The 21,449-nt window shown below is 40.1% G+C and overlaps 2 protein-coding genes and 1 non-coding gene across 4 annotated transcripts; 2 read left to right on the top strand and 1 right to left on the bottom strand.

The window, feature by feature from the left end:
- Positions 1-241: 241 nt before the first annotated feature.
- Positions 242-7,235, bottom strand: ptcd3 (pentatricopeptide repeat domain 3). Its single transcript, XM_029165507.3, has 23 exons — positions 7,089-7,235; positions 6,602-6,654; positions 6,269-6,308; positions 6,144-6,189; positions 5,992-6,060; positions 5,624-5,728; positions 5,414-5,537; positions 5,224-5,327; positions 4,974-5,138; positions 4,801-4,861; positions 4,474-4,556; positions 3,955-4,099; positions 3,808-3,858; positions 3,633-3,722; positions 3,500-3,528; positions 3,304-3,410; positions 3,129-3,207; positions 1,924-2,014; positions 1,703-1,788; positions 1,433-1,572; positions 1,273-1,314; positions 768-926; positions 242-411 (listed from the first exon to the last, which is right to left on the bottom strand). The coding sequence occupies exons 1-23, from the start codon at positions 7,175-7,177 to the stop codon at positions 366-368; spliced, it is 2,004 nt and encodes a 667-aa protein (XP_029021340.1). The 5' UTR covers positions 7,178-7,235; the 3' UTR covers positions 242-365.
- A 156-nt stretch (positions 7,236-7,391) lies between these two features.
- On the top strand, positions 7,392-21,380 carry polr1a (RNA polymerase I subunit A). 2 transcript variants are annotated; one of them, XM_029165503.2, is made up of 37 exons: positions 7,392-7,579; positions 8,037-8,145; positions 8,274-8,369; positions 8,516-8,665; positions 8,785-8,895; positions 9,073-9,158; positions 9,295-9,383; positions 9,604-9,681; positions 9,920-10,037; positions 10,234-10,393; positions 10,520-10,681; positions 10,857-10,979; positions 11,098-11,325; positions 11,453-11,560; positions 11,661-11,807; positions 12,187-12,378; positions 12,459-12,608; positions 12,771-12,954; positions 13,071-13,153; positions 13,775-13,933; positions 14,435-14,533; positions 14,651-14,803; positions 14,933-15,015; positions 15,128-15,293; positions 16,318-16,441; positions 16,674-16,762; positions 16,841-17,040; positions 17,628-17,795; positions 18,197-18,332; positions 18,546-18,700; positions 18,801-18,930; positions 19,049-19,156; positions 19,841-20,131; positions 20,218-20,418; positions 20,535-20,652; positions 20,727-20,891; positions 20,985-21,380. In XM_029165503.2, exons 1-37 carry the CDS (start codon positions 7,503-7,505, stop codon positions 21,083-21,085), a joined length of 5,097 nt encoding a protein of 1,698 aa, XP_029021336.1. In that variant the 5' UTR covers positions 7,392-7,502; the 3' UTR covers positions 21,086-21,380. The 2 variants fall into 2 exon arrangements, with proteins under 2 accessions (XP_029021336.1, XP_029021337.1); XM_029165504.3 differs by having other exon boundaries at positions 10,234-10,375.
- LOC114865103 (small nucleolar RNA SNORA5) lies at positions 16,104-16,240 on the top strand. The gene has a single exon (XR_003787482.1). It is a non-coding gene; the product is annotated as a small nucleolar RNA SNORA5 (small nucleolar RNA).
- Positions 21,381-21,449: the final 69 nt, after the last annotated feature.

Consider the following 21,449-nt stretch of genomic DNA (forward strand, 5'->3'; position numbering starts at 1 on the left):
AACACTCTTGTGGGGTTAAAAGTCCCATTTTCAGAATCGGTTTTTATGGGCTTAAGACTCTCTTCTTACCATTTTTAAAGGGATTTAATTGAGATAGAAATTTTTTTTTAATTTCAGCTTTACTCAAATACAATGTTATGTAAAAAAAGTGAACTGTGACATATTTAGGTCTAACTCTGTAATGTGAACTGACAGAAATAGTGACCTCTAGCCGACAAACAATAGAGAACATGAAAAGACGTTAAGGTTGAATTAGTTTTACTAGACAGAAAAGACAGAAGTGGGAATATTCGATTTTTAACTGTTGATTTTATATTCGGTTATAACAGACTGGTTATCATAATAGTTTTCCATGGAGGTCTCATTCAGTCAGAGGGCTCTCCTGCAGACTCCAGTGCAGATAAAATGACTCTGAATAGAAAAGAGAAGAACGTTGGGTTTTTTTGTTAGTTTCTTGATGCATTACACACATCTTCTCCATACAGCAAAGATGGGACATTTGATGAAAGCTGAACAATCCACTGTCCAAGCTCTGGTGCCTGTGATAGGACATGACCAGCTTGGGAAGATTATGAATTGAAATAATTACTAAAAAGCTTACATGATGAATACTGAACCTGACAGTTGATGCTTTACCTTTTATTTTTCATCATGTGTGTTTCTGGTACTCATTTATTGTTTTGTTGCAATTGGCTATTTTCAGTCAACCACTAAGTGAAAAAGCTCATCTTCATGAGTAACACCTGGAATCTAACCTCACCACTCACCTTTGCTCTTCTGTCAGATCAAACTCAGCTAGCGCACGCTGAGCCAACTTGGATGTTGCTGGCAGACAGAAGGCCGCAGACAGCTGGACCAGGTCCACCGCCTTCTGGGCGGAGCCATCGGTGTGACACTCTGAGAGGAAGTCGTTCATCAGCCAATTGCTGGTAAATCCCAGGAGGAAGCACATGGTCACAAACAGCCTAACAAACTCACATCATCAGTGACAGGTGATATTATAGCCACCTGACTTGTTGAACATTGAACAAAATAACTATCATGTAATATCAGAGATTTTTAGATTTAAATGTGACTAACGGGAATTTCACTGCTACAAATAGTAGGTGTGTGGTGCTACCTTTATGAGCTGCTCATAGGGAAGAGTAACTACTGTTTATAAAATCTAAATGTTTTGGTATTATAATTAATTTTCTATATTTATTATATGATTATGTAGTGTGTAGTACACATAGTGTTGTCTTAATAACTGCCGTCAGTGCAAAGACTTACTGAGGAACTCTGTTCTTTTCTTTGAAGAGCTGCAACATCTCCCTGCAGAGAGAAGAACTGCTAAGAATCTCTTCTGACAATGCGTGTTATAAGTCAGGCTACAGTGAATGCTCTGCTGTGAAGGAACAGCTGGAGACAGGTCAGCAGCTGTCTCTCTTACCAGGCTTGTTGGGTCTTGTTGGCTCGCAGCAGCAGGGAGGTTATGTTTGAAAGGGCGTTGGTGCTCCACTCCAGCCTCCCTCTTTCACCCTCAAACACACTCTTTACATCCAGAGCACACTGTGCAAAAGATTCCTGAATCTGCAGACACAGACGCACGCGTTTGTCTTCATCAGACCTTCAAATGGTAGGGAACTGCCAAACCTTCAGACCAGAGATGTCACAGTTTGAGTTAAACCGCCTAATGATGCTGCTTGTTGGTCCCGCTGACCTTAGGACTGTGTTTCTCTCTGGTCATCAGCGTAAGCACGTCCTCTATAACATCCAGCTTCTTCTCATGGCCCAGAGAGCGAATATCTGGAAGCCCAGGTACACAGTATTTAGACATATTCTGCTGAAATGTCTTCTCATAACTTATCCAGCATGTCCAAAAATCTCTCTCTCGCCCTCTGATGTTGAATCCTGCAACAGTAACAGCATCTTGAAACCGACCTTTCCATATACTAGGAAGCAAATCAAGGCGGTTGTCAGTGTCCAGAGCCTGTAGTAGGTCCTTTAATCCCTGTGCGTTCGGGTAGTACAGCTAAAACAGAGAACATAAGTAAAACACATTAATTTTTAAAAAGCAATGATAAGTATATAGTTATAGCCCAGGTTTTATTAAAGACATAACTAATGACCTTCTGAAAAAAACATTTCCACCAAGAGTCAGGCAAAGTTTCCATTTTGTTTTGTTGATGCGCTGAGCTCAAACTACAAAAAAAAATGACCCAAATTTTCAACAATGCCCCATAACTGACAACTGACAACAAAACAGCATCCATGTGCATAAACAGCTCCAGACTGGTCTCATCACAACAAGGAACAGACTTATCTTCTCCTCTCCTTTTCAAATGGAGACACAGGGAAACGTCACTATGTCCTTAATGTCTGTGAAATGAAGCTTTCTTTAACCCCACGGCAATGAAGACACCACAGTCTCCATCTGTAGTGAAACTGTTCTAAACTCACTGAAGGACTTTTACTTACTTAGCTCCGCACAATATTTGTGTAAATCTGTGAACAATCATGTATATTGTTACTGGTAAAAATCTTATACCCATTACTGTGCAATAACCCTGCAATGACCTCATACTCTAACTGTACTGCGTTGTACTGTGCCAACACAAACTGTTCTGTACCTGTATTCTTGCTCATCTGTACTGCTGTTGTGAGAAGTAATTTCCCCACTGCGGGACTATTAAAGGTTTTCTTATTTTATCTCATCTTATCTTATCTTAAGCCTTCCTTCTTGGGATGAGCACCCAGTACTGAACGAATAATGTAATGCTCAAGAAATACATTGCCTATCACTTTACTTTATGTATCACACTTTCCTAAGCAGGACACCAGGTATATCGCCTGCCAGCGTAACCTGTTGCTAAACAAAATGCAGCCTCTTGAATCTTTTTTTGTAAATTTCCTGTGCTGCTCTAAGACAGAATCATCAACAAACCTACTAGATCTTGCAAATGAATTGGAACAGGAAGCCTTACATGGCAGTTTTAGATCGTGTTAATGACACACAGCACCTTGCAGACAGATAAAGTTGTTTGGTGAATCTTACATTAAGGATTTACCTCACAAAGCACTTACTGCTGCTTCATGTCTGCAGTAGTACAAATGAAGAAAACAGTGGAATGCAGAAGTGTACTGACCGAGGGAATGAGCCGTCTGTACCACTTCAACACCATGTCAATGTGCTCCATCATACACAACAAGTTGAAGAAGCGACAACTAGGGACAAGAGGACAATCAAATTAGAAGACACAAAACCACAAATGTTTGGCTTGCGTTTTGTTAGCTTGGTTGATCATTAACCTCATCACTTACTAGTAAATAGTGAGCTGGTAGGGATCTCCCAGCAGTCTCCAATTCTCCCCCACTTCTACTAGACTCTGGACTCTATAACCCATCTCTAGATCTTTAGTGTCCAGACACTATTATGATAAAGATAAACAGAAAAACACATTATGACAGAACAACCATATAGATTCCAATAATTTAGAGTATTAATGAAAACACCTACGATTCGCATTGCACTAGAGAAGAACATAACTTAAAAAGAAGAACAAAAGAGTAAATAAGAAACCCACCTAACAGATAAACCTGTTTCAATTTGGTAAATGTGATTCCACTACTCTACACATTTATCACCATACCGTCATCAGGGTCTTGACAGGTAAAACAGCATCCAGTCACTTCTGACATCACTTCCTGTAAAATGTTCGTGCTGCTTTGCGCAGAGTTGGCTGGAGAGGAATCAGACTTGCTTAATAGCACAAATATAACAGCACCACAATCATGTGTAGCATCAAACATCACTGCTATGTTTACCTGATTTGTAAAAGATTGCCAGCATGTGGTCAAAGGTAGCCAGGCTGGGGGCTAAACACACATACAAACATATAAATGGAGACACTATTTAATAAAATGCTAATGTTGGATTTATTAAGCACACGTGACAGCAACAGATGATAGTACCTATTCCCATAGTTTTCATCTCGTTGAGAGTTTGTAGAGATTGTGACTTGGCCAAAGAGCCGCAGTGCCTCAGAGCTTTGAGAACACTATTGAAGGTCAGCAGGTTGGGCTGCACTTTCTGCTGACTCATCTGTTTCAACAGCTCCTTCAGACAAACAAAGAGATACAAGTGTAAGTGTCTACAGGGTGAGGATAAGTAGAAATATTTCACTTCCTGCAAATGGTTCTAGTACTATACAAACATACGAGGATATAATTTATAAAACTACTCTTTTTATTAAATACCATTCTTTAAAATTACCTTCGGGTAAATCATTTTTACTTTAAAAACAATCCATTGTTATTTTCAAGTAGCATATTTACTTGAAACACTTCATTATTTAAAAATATTATGCCAAACACAATGAATCATTTTAAAGGTAAAGTGGATATTTGTAATGTTTTGGAAACTGCATTTAGCATTTACAGAATACTGAAACCTGACAATTGTAACACATTGATAAGTTTAAAGGTTCTTACAACAAGGAGCTCCAATCTCTCATTGTATTTATCTCTGACATCTGGAACTGCTGAGATCAAAGCATTGAAGATGTGGACATCAGCTGCAGTCAGAGAGAAAATAGTTATTCATGTGCTCCCGATACGCACAGACTTCAACATATAAAGAGCAGTGTGTGTTACATAATCATATGCTGGGATAAGACATTAAAGTGTGACTGCTGGAGTTGGTTGGTTACATCTAAGTCTTTTGCACCATCTACTGGTTCTAACCTTATCAACCAGTGTACTGTAGATGCAAACAAAAAAGAATGAGCTATTTTCTCTACTTGCCATCTCTTAACTCACCACTTAGCCTGTTGTTAAGGAGGTCTGTGAACATGCTGAAGGCCTCTGTGTAGGCTCCATGCTTGGCAGAAATACAAAAAAAACATTTGGATGCAAGAGGTTTCACATTTTTTCTACCGTGCTCGTAAGTACCTGCACCAAAACAAGCAGTAGTCGATCTGTTAATATTCTACCTTCACCATTCCTCTGATCAAAGCAGAGTAACATCGTGTGTCTTTCTCTGGCAGCAGTTTAAAGATTCTCTCAGCGCTGTTGCTTTCTTTCCACGTGGATTTCAGGAGGTCTGAAGCCCACCCTACCCTTACTTTTCTCTTCTTTGCTTCTGCTCCTGATTCCTCCTAAACTCACACAGAGACCAGTAGTAGTATTTATGTAAATCACTGAACATCCCCCGCCATCATGTTTAGATTAGGATTGACTCACAGTCTCCTCCGTCTGTGGTCCCCCCTCTTCGACAGGGTTTCTGTCACAGTAAAGACAAATCAGGTCAAGGAGGTCATGAGTTGTTTCCATGGAGATCGCTGACCCTGGATGGGAAAATTTTTTTAGTAAATTTAGTAAAATTACACCAACTTTTGTATGAAGGAAAAAAGGTAAAGGTATGTGTTCTCACCAGCTTGCAGCAGCTGATCATACATGTCAACAGCAGCTGTAACTTTCCTCAAGTTAATTCGTTCCTTCAGAGCTTCTTCGCTTACCTCCTTAAGATGCAGTGACACTGTCTCGGGCATTAGACACTAAACATGCACACAAACACACAAAAGTCCTTTAAGAATTTAGCCGGCTCTAAATATTCTTTCAAATGTGGGTGAAAAATTCTTACTGGAATATGTGGCTCAGCAAAGTCTTTGGTGAAAAAATTGGGGTTGTTGTTGACAAAGTATTTAGCTGCAGCTCTCCCAGACTCTTGAGAAAGAGTGTACAACTTCTGCAGAATGAAAAAGAATTATGTAAATTCAAATATATGACAAATTGTATAACTTTTAGAAACTGAAATATACTTTTAATCTCTAAATATGAACAGTGGCGTAACAGACATTAAATTGATGATTCTCATTGATATAGAGCAACCATCTTATGCACCATGTTGTCTTATCATCAAAGTCCACAGGTAAAACAAACAGAATCAACCACTGGCAAATGTACATGCGGATGAGTAATGTCAGACAGTAGAAGAATATTTTAACTTACAAACTCATTAAAGGTTCTGGGTGAAAGGTAAGAATCATCCTGGAATTGGTATGGATATGCTGTAGCATCCTGGTAGGAAACAGAACAGATGAGACACATAAACCAAAAATCTGCTTCAAAAACGCCCCGAAAAGGAATGAGAGAACGCTCACCCTGCTGGCAGTTGAAGCCAAAGCTTCCAGCACGGCTTCTTTGCTCCTGTTTTGAAATAATAAAATTTGAATCGACTAACATTTCTTAAAAAGTGAGATATTTTATGGATTATATGGTCAGCTACCATGTTTTCTTCTTGGGGATGACAATAGTCTCTGCTGAGTCTAAAACACAAATGAATAAAGAGGTATGATTTTCATTAACAGTACATTTTTAAAATTACATTGTCATCAAAAACAAAACAGTCTATGATGCAAAGCATAGCCTTTGCTGCTGGCTTACTGTTGTGTTAAGTTATTATAAATTGCCTCCTGTCACAGGAAGACAAGTCAGATGTTACTACAGAGCTGTTTTTGTGTATCTCATTGCAGATCTGAACCCACAATTTTGTTCATCCATCCAACCCAAAGACATACATTTGAGGCAAATGGTGCCAAGTCCAGTCATTTCAAATTACCTTTATTAACCTGGTCAGCTTGTTGTTGCAAAGCTGGAGACCAACTGAAACTCCTGGAAAAAATGAATAAACTGTAACTTAATTAAAAACTCTTCAAGGCATCTATTTTTAAAAAGATAACCCAAACTTGGTGAAACACAACAATACTATAAAACAGTACAATATTCAGCGACATCCATGAGGAGGCTGAAGGTGTAGAACACGGATATCAATCTTGTACTAAAGTTGAACCCACTAAATGGAAACAACTTTATTTGGAACATTTTACGTAAAGATGCCATTACACAGTAGCACGTGTGTTTGAATATTAAAATGCTACTGTGTAATCCAAGGATTGAAATAGAGCGACATCATTAATTCACCTTTTGTCAACTGGTGCAGGTTTTTGCTGACAGTTTCTTTAAAATAACCTATAAGATCGTGTATAAGAACACGTATGTAAGAACAACATTAATAAAGTAAGTACATATCTTAAAACAACTATTACCTGTGAATCCACAATTGCTCAAGGTTATTTAGCAATAACCGACTGTTTCTTTGGATGTGATGTCCTACATGCCTCACGGGCGCCGCCATGTTGTTTCAAAGTGGATTCTGGGTGGAAGAAACCACATGGGCCTGAATAGGGGGACAAACAAATCTGCCTAAATGTAATTTAAGGACAGCATTAAGTGCACACGTTTCACTTAAAGACACGTCTTATATTCTCAATTATATGTTCTAATTGTGCAGGTTAATATTCAAAACAATTTGTGTAGAGAATAGTGATATTGCTTATGTGCCCCCCTCCTGAGGTGCGGTTCGGTCAGGCCGCCCCACGTGCGACAGAGTAGCAAGTTTGTGTAGCATGTGCGACGTGAATTTGTGTTAATAGACACCAAAAGTCCGGTTACTTTTAAAAATGTTGTTTGGAAAAGAAGTGCCATGGCGGCGTTTGGAGGGCATGTCGTTTGGCATGTACACTTCGGAAGAAATAAGGTGAGTGGCAAATTCTTAGCTTTTGGCTAAACAGTTCAAAACACGTACACTGGTGGTAACAACCCTGTAATGGAGCCTTTATTCGAACTTTATCAGCTAGTCACACTCATGCACTGCTGAGTTGTGTGTCAGTGATAATAACTTTTAATGCTGCTTTATATTTACTACGTGTCAAACCGAATCTGGTTTTCCTGTATCAACTCTGAATGTTAAATGAAAGGCGGATTTTACATTATGGTTTTCTCATAATACTTTAAACTTAAACCTATTATCATAATATAGTATTAGAAATACCGTAATGGAATGTAAATCATTCTAACCTGTTATTTTGGTGTGATTTGAAAAAAAAAATAGCATGCTTAGTGCAGTGATAAAATGACCACTGATCAGAACTGGATGCATAATAACAGGGGAAAACAGGCAATGTAAGCATGGATTTCTTTTGTATTCTCTTCAGGAAGTTGAGCGTAAAAACCATCACTAACTTCAGGTTCCTGGATGCTGTCGGAAATGTAGCCCCAAACAGCCTGTATGATCTGGCCCTTGGACCGGCAGACAGCAAAGAGGTACAGATAGAGTTTATTGAAATCATGATTCACACTTTTCATATTACAGTACAATATTTAGACTCTAACTTGCCATAGATTCCTAATTTGTAATCTGATGTATTGTTTATCCTGTTTCCTTTCTTCAGGTGTGTTCAACCTGCTGCCAGGACTTCAACAACTGTCCAGGTCATCTGGGGCATGTAGATTTGCCTCTCCCTGTATACAACCCACTCTTCTTTGATGTAAGCCCGTCCCAAAATACAGTTCACGAATATAGTCATTGTATATATGATTAAACTAAATTCTGGTTTCTAAACGTTTTCCTCAACATGGTTTGAATATGTGTTCATTGGTTCCCATTTTTCTCTACTCAATTGCTTTCATTTAGAAACTGTACCTGTTGATCCGGGGTTCGTGTATGGCATGTAACATGTTAACATGTCCTCGAGCAGCCATCCACCTACTGCTAAATCAGCTGAAGTTAGTGGAGTATGGAGCCATGCAGGAGGCCTACACAGTAGAGCAAGTTCTTAGTCAGGTGGGTTCTCATTTGTACTCGAGACAAATATTAGAAGGCACACAGACGTAATTAAATTTTAATTCTAAAATGGTAATCACAACACAAAAAGAATAATGCACTGTTTTTGTCTTTGTTAGTACCTGGAGGAGAATCCCAAAGCCACTGGGGATGAGATTGCAGAGGTGCTTAGGGAATTTACGGACGCAGCAGTTGCAGAGAACACTAAAGGTTTGGAGAACATCAAACCAGTGAGTACACTTTAAAACACATGCAGTTACATCAGCACTTGAAGAGTGCCTTGTGTCACTTAAATACTAATATTGTTAACCCGTTAAGTGTGATAGTTTTTTGTTGGAACCTTATCAAGGAGCCTAAATGTTAGCATACCCACCTGATTATGCATGTTTTTTTGTTTTTTTTTTCAGATTAAACACCTTGTTGAGAAGAAAAGCAGTCTGATAAATGACTTCTGGAAGGTCCACATGAAAACAAGAAAATGTCCTTACTGCAGGTACCATGACAAAATAATGATGCAAGGGTTGAAGTCAGCTTTGTAAGACCTCTGGAGACATGGGGTGGATATTGATCAATTCATCTCTGAAATCCTCCTTACTGAATCATGGTTTACAGAATGCTTGTGTTTGTAGGAGTGGCAGGTTTACAGTGCGTCGTGAACACAACAGTAAGCTGATTGTCACGATTCCATCAGGAATACAGACCAGTGCCAATACTGACGGTAAGTAATATTAAAAGACAAACATGGAAAACTTTGAAAACAAATATGTTTTGTACATTCGCCAATAAATTATTTGCCATCAGGTTAACATATTAATTTTGTTTGGATTGGAAGGAGCTTCCATTTGCTAGATTATTATTGGAAGCTGCATCTGAAGTATTATACACACTGTGTTCATGCAGTAAAAAATGGCTTGCCTGTTTTTAACTTTTTCCAAAAGAGTTGATGGCTGGAAAGAGAGTTTACCTGACTGCCAGCACTGCCAGAGATCACATCAACAAACTGTGGGAAAATGAAGGTAGAGTAAAAAATCAGCTGATGATGCACTTGATTTTATTAAATTGCTTGTTGTGGCTGCTTTGTTAGTCCCAGATCTCAAACGCATTTATTTCCTACATATTTTAAAAAGAAGGTAGTTAAGCACAGCAGCAGTAGTAGTAGTAATAGTAGTAGTAAAGTAAAACATCATCCATATTAATATATAACAATTGTGTATACATAACTTTAAAAAAATCAACTTTTTTTTCAAATTTCAGGTTTCTTTCTGAAGAGTCTGTTTTCCGGCCTGGAGGGGGCCATGACGTCGCAGGACAGAGAGAACAGTCTTCATCCTGACTTGTTCTTCCTAGAGCTGCTGGTGGTCCCACCTTGCAGGTGCAGACCCTGAATGTATATATCTTAATCTACATTCAATAGTAGTAACAGCATCTGTAAGTGTGAGCAGGGATGCACAGGCGAAATAAACTGCAAATCTAAATAAATAACTATCACAAGTGTTCAGATAACATCATCTTCATCTGTCTTCTGTAATTACTGTAATATGAAAACACCACGTCCTGTCCCTCAACAGGTATCGGCCAATCAATCGACTGGGCGACCAGATGTTTACGAATGGTCAGACAGTCAACATGCAAGCTGTAATGAAGGACTGTGTAGTCATAAGGAAACTTCTGGCTCTCATTGCTGGAGAGAAAACTATTGAAGAAGGAGAGGTAATATCATGTTTGCAGGTGATGATCTCTTATTCATAATGCATAAAAAGCAATAACTGCGAAGATCCTGTTAAATCACCTTGTTACTGTGGGCCAGTCAACCACCACTCAACATGCCTGTCTGTCCTCCTTCATTCATGCCAGGCTCCGGAAGAGACGGACCAGTCATTTCTTTCTGGGATCCCTGGGCAAACCTTAACAGATAAACTCTACAACATCTGGATTCGACTACAGACCCATGTCAACATAGTCTTTGATAGTGACATGGACAAAATGATGACAGAGAAATACCCTGGAATCAGACAGGTATTGCACCGAACACCACACAGCGTGTCACCCTTCCCACGAATAACAGCAGATTTTACCAGCCGTTGTCTGTTACTTACACATCAAATATGGTATGATCCTTAGTTACATGGAACAGTGTAGGTGACTTTCTGTGACGTAAAAAGTGATGATTTCTGTCCTCTCTTCCTGGCAGATTCTGGAAAAAAAGGAGGGATTGTTTCGCAAACACATGATGGGCAAACGAGTGGACTATGCAGCACGATCTGTCATCTGTCCAGACATGTACATTGGAACCGATGAGATAGGAATTCCAATGGTACATAGGCTTCTCTCTCTGATCTTGTTGTGGAAAAGCAGAAAAAATAATCAGACAACAATACTTGTTGAATTCCTCAGTTGACCCACATTAAACTTCTTTCCATATTTTCTTGAAGGTGTTTGCCACCAAGCTGACCTACCCTCAGCCCGTCACTCCTTGGAATGTGAAGGATCTGCGTCAGGCAGTCCTCAATGGGCCCAACGTCCATCCTGGTGCATCCATGGTGATAAACGAGGATGGCAGAAGAACCATCCTATCAGCGACAAATTTAGCCCAGCGAGAAGCAGTAGCCAAGCAGCTGCTCACTCCATGTCCAGGTCCACATAAGATGCCAGTGAAGATTGTGAGTGAAATGCTGTGGTTTTAACTGTAGCCTTTTAAAGACACAAAACCTTCATCAATGAAATAACGTGTGTGTGTGTGTGTGTGTGTGTGTGTGTGTCTCTGTGTGTGTCTCTGTGTGTTTTAAGGTGAACCGTCACATAAAGAATGGAGATGTCTTATTACTTAACAGGCAACCAACTTTGCACAGACCCTCAATACAAGCTCATTGTGCCAGAATCCTCCCAGGGGAGAAGGTAGGATTTGGTCTATGGCTTTGCTATAGAGTGACCTGTCTGCTACAGGATGCTGAGTGTTCCTTTAATACATTTTAATAGATCTTTGTTAATGGTACAGGTACTTAGGCTCCATTATGCCAACTGCAAGGCATACAATGCCGACTTTGATGGAGATGAAATGAATGCTCACTTCCCTCAGAGTGAGCTGGGCAGGGCTGAAGCATACACGTTAGTCAGCACTCACCAGCAGTACCTCGTCCCCAAGGTGAGTCCATGCATTCTGTGCAGAGCAGATTGTCTTAGAACACAGTTGACTATAGGTTTGTACTCAGACAAAAGATTTTCAATTGTTTAATTGTGATTCTGTTTTGCTCATTGTCACCGAGTGGGAATTTATTTCGCATATAAGCATCATAACAAAAGCACAAAATGATAGAACTCCATAATTTAGCTTTTTTTCTTTCTGTCTTTAACAGTAGTGTTTCTGTTAATCTGTGACGTACTGTATCATTTTACTATTTGTACGTTCTACTTAATGGATAAGTACTAGCACAGTGGCATTTAATCTTTTGGTGTAAGCCTTTAGTTTCTTATACACAAGTACATAAACAAGCATCCGTGCTGCACTGTTCTTGTATTTGTAGGACGGCAAACCTTTAGCAGGTCTGATCCAAGACCACATGGTGTCAGGAACAAGGATGACGATTCGTGGCTGTTTCTTCACCAGAGACCAGTACACAGAGTTGGTGTACAGAGGACTGACTGACAAAACAGGCAGAGTGAAACTGCTCCCACCGGCTATACTCAAACCACAGCAGCTGTGGACAGGAAAACAGGTAATTGGACTTAATTGCAAATATGGAGATTACTGAATTTATATGTGAGAAAATGTCATTAATTTCAGCGTTTCTTGTAGGTGGTGTCCACTGTCCTGCTGAATGTGATCCCACAGAAAGCTGTGCCTCTTAATCTGCTTGGCAAGTCAAAAATACCCTGCAAGGCGTGGATTCAAGTCCCACCACGTGCAGCTCCAGGCTACAAACCTGACAGCATGTGTGACTCCCAGGTACTCATAAAACTCCATACACAGGGTGGCACTAATTGACTTTCCTGTAAACTTGTATGAGTCAACAGTGATATCGCTAAATTTTACTGGCACTAGTTTACTAGTCACTGTTTGACAAAGTCCAATTTAAGCTTTGTTCCTCCTCTGCCCTTGGTTTTCCAGGTGGTGATTCGCCAGGGGGAGCTGTTGGTGGGGGTTCTGGATAAAGCCCATTACGGCTCTTCAGCCTACGGACTCGTCCACTGTTGCTACGAGCTGTATGGAGGGGAGACCAGTGGCAAGTTGCTCAGCTGTCTGGCCCGACTTTTCACCGCTTACCTGCAGCTATACAGAGGCTTCACTCTGGGTAACAACCTGGCTACTGTAACAACACCCACATGTCAAGATGCCAGATCTTGGCAGTAGTACAATGTCCGTTTTTGATTTCTGATGCATTTTATTTTTAAATCTTTGTGTGCTTAGGTGTTGAGGATATCCTGGTAAAACCAGGCGCCAACAAACGGAGGAAGAAAGTAATTGAAGAGTCTCTAAAAATTGGAACCAAAGTAAGCTCTTAGTTGGTTAGATTCTGTCAAAAGTAAATGAGCATTTAGAAGAATTGCAGCTTTGTCAAATTCAGTGTTTCCTTCATTGCTGATCCCAGTGGCCAAAATGGCTGCTACATTAAATAGGTAATTGACCACGCAGCGCTTTTAACATGGCTGCTAGGAGTAAATGTCTTCTGCTCACAAACTGGCTAGAATGTTATCCATTCAATAACATATTATTTGAACTGCTTATTCCCCTATGTCGGCTACACAACCTGGACTTGTTGCCAGTTTATCATGAGGTCATGCACAGAAACAGACTGTCATTCACAACCACGCCTTTGGGCAGTTTCGAGTCATCACCTAACCAGGCTGCATGTCTTTGGACTGTGGAGGGAAGCCACATGTACAATATGCACATTCCACACAGAAAGGCTCAAGTTCTCCCTACTTTGAGGCAACAGTGCTAACTACATTTGTCTAATCTTAATTAATTAATAGCGATGTAGTGATTAGAACACTTGACACACAGGTCCTGGGTTCGAAGTGACCTACTGACAGTGACCTAAATCGCAGTATTAATCAATTACGTATGATAAAGGGTGAAAGATAAAGTTGTTGTGTCTTTTTCTCTTCCAGGCTCTTCTGGCTGCATTCAACCTGCCTTCCAGTGTGGATGAAGCTGAGGCTCAGAGCCGCTGGCAGGACGCCCACCTCAACCCAGACCAGAGAGACTTCAGTATGGCCGACCATAAATTTAAAGAACTGGCCAACCAAGTTAACAATGATGTCAACAAGGTAACTATAGCCCACAGTTACTGTGATTGACTGTATCTTACTAGGTATCAGTGCAATCAGCATCCAAACCACATCCACCTCTTATTTTAACCTGGCAGGTAACTTTTCTCACATTTTTTACTGTGGCTGGTGCCCCAGGTCATGATGTTGCAGTGTTTTCCCTGAATTATATTAGGGGTAACCCAAAGGCACCCCTCCGCTACTCTTGAAGTTGATTTTATTTTATTTCCATAAAATAACGAGACATGTTCCTATATAGCAGGTTTGTGCTTTTTTCCACGTGCTGCATGTCCTGCCCCTGACAAGCAGCAAAAGTCTAACCACCACTGAATGACAGAGGTTTTGACTCAGCCAGAGGGCAAATGTTAACTTTTTCTTTTTTAATAAATCCGATGGTTAGTGTTTAGTTCAGTGTACATTTGTTTAGTTATTGTACAGTAATTGTTCAGACATGATATGATATTGGTTTACTGTAATTAAAAGAAAGCTGTGTGTTCATAGGTGTGCATGCCAGTTGGACTCCACACTGCTTTCCCAGACAACAACCTCCAGCTGATGGTCCAATCAGGAGCCAAGGGATCTACTGTTAACACGATGCAGGTAGCCCCAACACTAAGCCCAGCTATTTTTCTATCATACCCAGCTCCAGTTTGACCTTCTGAACAGCTAATCGAGAAAACCTCAAACTGTCCGTTAAAGTGGTTGCATGTCTTTCAGATTTCGTGTCTGCTGGGTCAGATAGAGTTGGAGGGCCGTAGACCTCCCCTGATGCCTTCTGGGAAGTTTTTGCCATGCTTCCAGCCATATGACCCTGCGCTTGGTGCTGGGGGGTTTGTCTCTGGAAGGTTCCTCACAGGCATCAAACCACAGGTATGAAAATAGACTGAGATGCAGGTTGTTACACAGTAAAGTCCTCACCTCTTGTGAGAACTACTATGGTTAATTTATCAGGACTCTTGTTGGTTCATCATCCATGTCCTTCTATGTTTTTGTGGTCAGGAGTTTTTCTTCCACTGCATGGCTGGCAGGGAGGGACTGGTGGACACTGCTGTGAAAACATCTAGATCAGGATACCTGCAGAGGTAATGTAGTGGTCATAGGAGAATATGCATCTCTATGATGGTCAATTTAATGCTATTAACCAGCAGGTGAAATTCATCTGTCTTCTCTCACTCGCCTTCTCTGCTCTGTCAGGTGTATCATCAAGCATTTGGAGGGTTTGGTGGTACAGTATGATCTGACTGTGAGGGACAGTGATGGATCTGTGGTCCAGTTCCTGTACGGTGAAGACGGGTTAGACATCCCCAAGACTCAGTTTTTGCAGCCAAGACAGTTTCCATTCATAGAGGACAACTATGAGGTAACAAAGTGCAAAACCAAAATATGGAAGTATTTTTGTGACTTTTGATATGTTTTTTAACATTGAATAGAAATCCCACTGTGCACTGTGTTTCAGCAAGTCTACTCTTTAGACATTTTCTTATATTTCCAATGCATGTAGTTATACACAAAAGGATTATGTTTGTGGATGATGATAATGAGGTTCTGTTCACATAGATTTAATCTATATTCTGTTCACAACATTCAATTTCGTGCACACAGTGTTCGGGTTTCATTTAGACATTATTTTGAGATTATTGTAATTTTATGGTCATAGCAGCAGATGCTTACTTCTTGTTAAAAATATTTTTGATTCATTTTCACTTATGCAGGTTTTAGCTTAAGAGCGCTGACATATTTTGAAGCTACTAAGGGAAAAATGATCAGCAATGCCATAGGTTGTAGTTTTATAACATTTCTATGACAATGTTGCCCTCCAGAGAGTGATGGGATTGTAGCTTGTAGATTCATGGCTTGGTGGCTCAATTGGTAGAGCATTGGTTTGGGAAGCGGAAGGTTCCAAGTGCAAGCCCACCAGAGCACCAGTGTATCCTTGAGTAAGACACCTCACACTGTGGGTGCCCACCATTTTTGCAGAGATTAATTTCACCAAAGTGGGATCAATAAAGTTTTATTATTATTATTATTATTATTATTATTATTATTATTATTATTATTATTATTATTATTAGAAGCTTTCTAAGAGTAGCTACTGCAGAAAAAACCTACACCGACTTCAAGTCACTGTCAAGTCAGTGAGCAAAAAGCAAAGATGAATGATTATAAAAGTTGCAGTTTTGTCAAATTCAGTGCTTCCTCCTTAGTGGATGCCACTGGCCAAAATGGCTGCTACACTAAAGATGCAGCAAATATGCCCTACACGTCTCTACCATGGTGACTGGGGATGAATATGTCCTGCTTACAAACACAAACGCTGGCCTTCCTCATTTTCCTGCAGAGTTGGTAGAAAAAGTTGCTTAAACAACTATTTCATTTCCCATCAGGTCATTAAAAGGTCTCAGGGCCTTGATAAGATTTTGGCACGTTTGGACCCTCGGTCTGCCAATCAACACTTTGCAGCCATCCAGCGCTGGAAAACCAAGAGAGAGACAGCGTGTCCACGAAAAGGTATGTGGGTGAAAAAAGCATTTCCTGCAATTAAATCATCTCACGCCTGCAGTGGTAACCTCTGTGGCAATGGTACTTTCCAGTCATGTGTGTATGACATTTACTGATAATTTGAATGCTAAATATAAACAATAAGCTTCTTGTCAGTGTTCAGTGGTAATACGTGTTTTGCATTAATTGCCTTTTACAATCTTTGAATATGTAAAAGAAACATGTTTTGGTCATGTGTCAGGAGCGTTCCTGTTGTTTTCCCAAAAGAAACTGGCCAAGCTAAAACAGTCAGAGTTGAATGCCCACGACAGAGAAGCTGCAATAATGCAGGTATTTTTGCACAAAAAAGCTGCTTTTTACTGTAATCTGTGACGTAGGTTGATGAGCATTAAACTTGTTTCTCCCTAGGTTCTACAGCAGTGGCGCTCCCTGGATGAAGCTGGCAGGTCAAAATACACGAAGAAGTCCTCCCGCTGCCCAGAGCCCTCCCTGGGCTTGTTTAGGCCAGACATCAGTTTTGGTTCAGTATCTGAAAACTTTCATGACATTGCAGAGAAATACCTGCAGGATCGAACTGAGACAAGTCCAGACAGCTTGGATACGCACAGGTACTGCATTTTATTTCATAATTGAAACCGTTAGCCTTATCATGAATAATACACACACACTTGTATGAGGTGTGATCTGTAAATTCAGATCCACGTTGTCCGTCTGTCCAGTCTGATCATATCGTTTTGGTGAGCTCAGTAACGCCTTGATGAATTTGTCCCAGTCACTCATTAATTAATTAAAGGATAAATGGAATGTCACTCTTCAAGGAGTCAGGCTACATCATCTCTTGTCTGTCGTGTCCCTCTGTCTAGTTTGTGTTTTGTTTTACTACACCCCTGCTTCTCTCTACCCAAAATCTTTCTTTTAATTTACATCACTGTGAATTGTTCCTTTTTTATTTTTTATTTCATCTAAGCTTTTCTCTTTGGCTTGTTTTCATTTGTTTTCCTAAACTCATTAATAGTAAATTTAAAAGAAAGAATCTATTTCGAACAATGATAAAAATATCTGTTTGTAAAGCAGATGTTTTCTGTTTAATCTACCGATTATGACCGTCAATTACTCATCAATGGTTATTTTTCCTTAGCCTAAAATGTTAAAATTTAAATATTAAATCGTGATTCTCCTGGCTGCCTGTCTACAGCCTTCGCCAGTTATTGCATTACAAGTGGCAGCGGGCACTGTGCGATCCAGGTGAAGCAGTGGGTCTGCTGGCAGCTCAGTCTATAGGAGAGCCCTCCACTCAGATGACCCTCAACACCTTCCACTTTGCTGGCAGAGGAGAGATGAACGTCACATTAGGAATACCTCGGTAATCACTACTTCATTTGACCTTTGCACTCTTTATCGCCATGGGACGAGACAGCATTAGTTAATGCAACATGCTGTTCTGTTACACAGTGGCAACACTGTATATTGTAGATACAAAACCTGTCACCAGCTTGTGTTTTTCAACACCACGCATCAGCAGCATTGACAGCTTTGCATTCAACAGTTCAATGGTGCTGTGTAGATTACCACTTCCATCTTAGACCTTTTTGTATGTATTACTTATTAAGCATACTGCTTTGCCTGGGTTGTCATATCTGGCATAACCACAATTAAACTGACTTCATATCTAGTGGATTAGCTGTATCCCTCAAAGGTTTGTCACCACCACACAATGATCAGATACCTTGTTGATAAGCCTGTATATTTCCGCGTACTTCCCAGACTGAGAGAGATTCTAATGGTGGCCAGCTCCAACATTAGGACTCCTATGATGAGTGTTCCGGTGCTGAACAACAGGAAAGCCCTAAAGAAGGCCAAGACCCTGCGTAAGAAACTCACAAGGGTGTGTCTGGCTGAGGTAAAGTTCCCCCCCCTTTTGTATTTTAGTTTTTATCTCCTGTTTATTCGGTGTGTCTTGCCTTATCTCATTTTTATCCAGTAGTAGTTTTTTTTGTTCCTCTCATGAAGTACAGTATTTAGACATGTTTATAACATTATGTTAAAATTAAACTTTGGCATCCGTAAACTAAAAAGGATGTGTTTAGGTGTATATGCTTGTGTTTGTATGTAGGTGCTGCAGAAGATTGATGTGGTTGAGTCGCTGCGCATTGAAACTCACCAAAAGCTCCGTACGTTCAAAGTCACCTTCCACTTTCTGCCTCATGACCGGTACTGTGACGATAAGATGCTGTCACCCCAACATATTCTCCACTACATGGAAACAAGGTGTGTGTGGATTAAAATTACTGCAAATCTAACCTCAGAGGAATTGCACATTTTATGATGTCTTATCAAGTATCAAAATCTAACGTTTTAATGCTTGCAGGTTTTTCCGTCTTCTCCTCGACGCCATTAAGAAGCGCAGCTCCAAGCTGGCCTCCATCACCGTGGAGATGAGAAAGGCTACTCTCAGAGATAAGGACCATGACGATGATGGAGCAGCTGACACAGCAGGGGTCTGTTTTGAACTTTTATGTTTTTAATTCAGTATTATTTTTTATTTTATTATTTTATTTTTGCATCAGTGTTGTACGTTTTTTTATTTCTTAAACCAAACCATATTCATGTCATCAGGTAGATGATTGGGAGGGAGAAGAGGGCAGAGAGATTGTGGACGACCAGGGGAACGAAGGTGATGCGGATGCTTCAGACGCCAAGAGACAAGACAAACAGGAAGAGGAGGTATGAGGACAGATAAAATATTACAGGATTGCTTGATGGTAAAGTCGGTGCTGTGCTGTGTTGTGGCATGTTTATTCAGATTGCTTCTTCTGGGAAACATACCTCACGTATCTTTAAATTAGCTTAATGGCATTAAACTTGACAGATCATTAACCCATTAGAAGTGATTACTTAAACATGAGTTGACTTGTAAACTAAAAAATGTAACTTCTCCCTCTTGAAGTCAGACTCGAGCAGTTCTGCAACATCTCATCATATCAGAATTACAAATGCTAAGTAAAGCTTTCCTACTAGCATTCATTACATTCCCTTCAGTTTTAGGGCTCGGGAGCTACTAAGCATCCTGAGAGGATTGGGTGTGAACTTTGACATAACTTATATCTGTAGAAAATATGCTTTTTGTGGTTTTAAAACAAGCTGATAGACAGTGACATGATCAGCCACCAGATCTTAACAGATCTTTCCTTTTTGAAAGTATACTCGAACTGGAAGTGACTGTCTTATTTTACTGCTTACATTTGTACTGATATAAAATCATAGTCTGCCACTAAGCCGCTCCAATATTCTGTGGCAAAATAAAGACAAAAACATTATTACATTACAACTTGGACTAGATGTTTGTTGTTGATTTATCAGATACTGATATCTGACATGTTTAATGCCAATTTTTGTTTTCTGCTATAGGTGGACTATGAAAGTGAGGAGGAGGACCTAGGTGACAACACTGAAGATAAAGAAGATCAGTTGGATGAAGAGGAAGAGGAAGAGGATGAGAAAGGGGAGAACAGCACTTTAGAAGAGCTTCTGCAAGAATCTGTGGAGACAAGGATGAAGAAAAAGAAGAAACAACCAAAACAAGGGGGGGCAGGAAGAGGAGAAGCATCCTTGAGTCAAATAAGAATTAACTCTGTTCTGGAGTCCAACCCAGCAATAGAGAGCTACTGCTACGATCACCAGCATGAACTATGGTGTGAGGTGAGTTCATATGTGTCAGCACTAAGATGTTTAAAACATTCTAAGGTTGAATCTCCCATTCATCCATGCGTTTTTTCTGTTAACAGGTTGACATGGTTTTGCCAGTGAGCAAGGTGCACTTTGACCTGACCTCAGTGCTCTCAACACTGGCCCAAAATGCCGTCATCATGGAAACCAAGGGCCTGACTCGCTGCCTGCTGAGTGAAACCACAACAAAGATGGGAGAGAAAGAAATGATTCTTAACACAGAGGGCATCAACATGCATGAAATGTTCAGACACAGCAATGTGCGTAGCACAACACTGTTTTTGGTTTTACACTTTATCACTTGACAGCCGACCGATCATAATGTGACTCTTGCAAAGTCTTATAAAGCTGAGATTATTCTTAATTTTGCTTTAAGATCTTGGACATCAACAGACTGTACTGCAATGAGGTTCATGCCATGGCTAAAACCTATGGGATTGAAGTGGCTCTTAAGGTCATAGAGAAGGAGATCAAGGATGTATTTGCTGTCTATGGTAAACAAAGTCATTCAACCACTTTAAATATAAGGGCCTTCAGACACTACACATGGGTATTTCTTTGTGTTAAGGTATTGAGGTGGACCCCAGACATCTGTCATTGGTGGCAGACTACATGTGTTTTGAAGGTGTATATAAGCCATTGAACCGGCACGCCATCAGGTCCAACTCATCCCCTCTGCAGCAGATGACCTTTGAGACCAGCTACAAATTCCTCAAACAGGCTACAATGATGGGTAAAAAGAATAATCATGTGTTTTTGTTGTAAAACGTGGCATCAGGCCATAATCGGTAAGAGTTTCCTAATGTTACATTTTCTTTCTTTCCAGGGTCGCATGATCAGTTGGTCTCCCCATCAGCCTGCCTGGTGGTGGGGAAGGTGGTTAAGGGTGGAACAGGCCTGTTTGAACTCAAACAACCTCTGCAGTAGCAGAGCATGTTCTGTGGATTTTCACATAAAGACACTGGAGGATGTAGTCTGAACTTTGATGAATTTATGGTTACAGAGCATTCCTGAATGATGTGACACCTCAGTCTTTTCATTATGTTGTCAAGGCATATGTATGTTAGTTGAAGAATGACACAACTGAACAGTCATTAATGAGTTGTAAGTGGGCATTTGTATTAAACTATTATACAATAGAAAGCCTTTATTGAAAGGCTTTTCAATATATACTATATGCAAAATCCTCTTTGTATTTAACAATAAAATTAGAATTCTTTCATTTTGGGCTTTCTGGTGTTTGTAATTTTTAAAGGTTTTACCGGTGTGGTCGTATTTGAGAATACAAAGC

Source organism: Betta splendens, chromosome 10, assembly GCF_900634795.4.
Source record: "Betta splendens chromosome 10, fBetSpl5.4, whole genome shotgun sequence".
NCBI classification, from domain to species: Eukaryota; Metazoa; Chordata; class Actinopteri; order Anabantiformes; family Osphronemidae; genus Betta; species Betta splendens.

What these genes read in the sequence shown, in the direction of transcription:
- ptcd3 (XM_029165507.3), bottom strand. Translation starts at nt 7,177, where the DNA reads ATGGCGGCGCCCGTGAGGCATGTAGGACATCACATCCAAAGAAACAGT. An exon ending in TTGCTGAGCCACATATTCCA is followed by an intron (nt 5,538 to 5,623) that starts GTAAGAATTTTT and finishes GTGCATGTTTAG; the next exon opens with TGTCTAATGCCCGAGACAGT. An exon ending in GAGAGAAACACAGTCCTAAG is followed by an intron (nt 1,573 to 1,702) that starts GTCAGCGGGACC and finishes CTGTGTCTGCAG; the next exon opens with ATTCAGGAATCTTTTGCACA.
- polr1a (XM_029165503.2), top strand. Translation starts at nt 7,503, where the DNA reads ATGTTGTTTGGAAAAGAAGTGCCATGGCGGCGTTTGGAGGGCATGTCG. An exon ending in AGATCAGGATACCTGCAGAG is followed by an intron (nt 15,016 to 15,127) that starts GTAATGTAGTGG and finishes CTGCTCTGTCAG; the next exon opens with GTGTATCATCAAGCATTTGG. An exon ending in GACAGCGTGTCCACGAAAAG is followed by an intron (nt 16,442 to 16,673) that starts GTATGTGGGTGA and finishes GTCATGTGTCAG; the next exon opens with GAGCGTTCCTGTTGTTTTCC.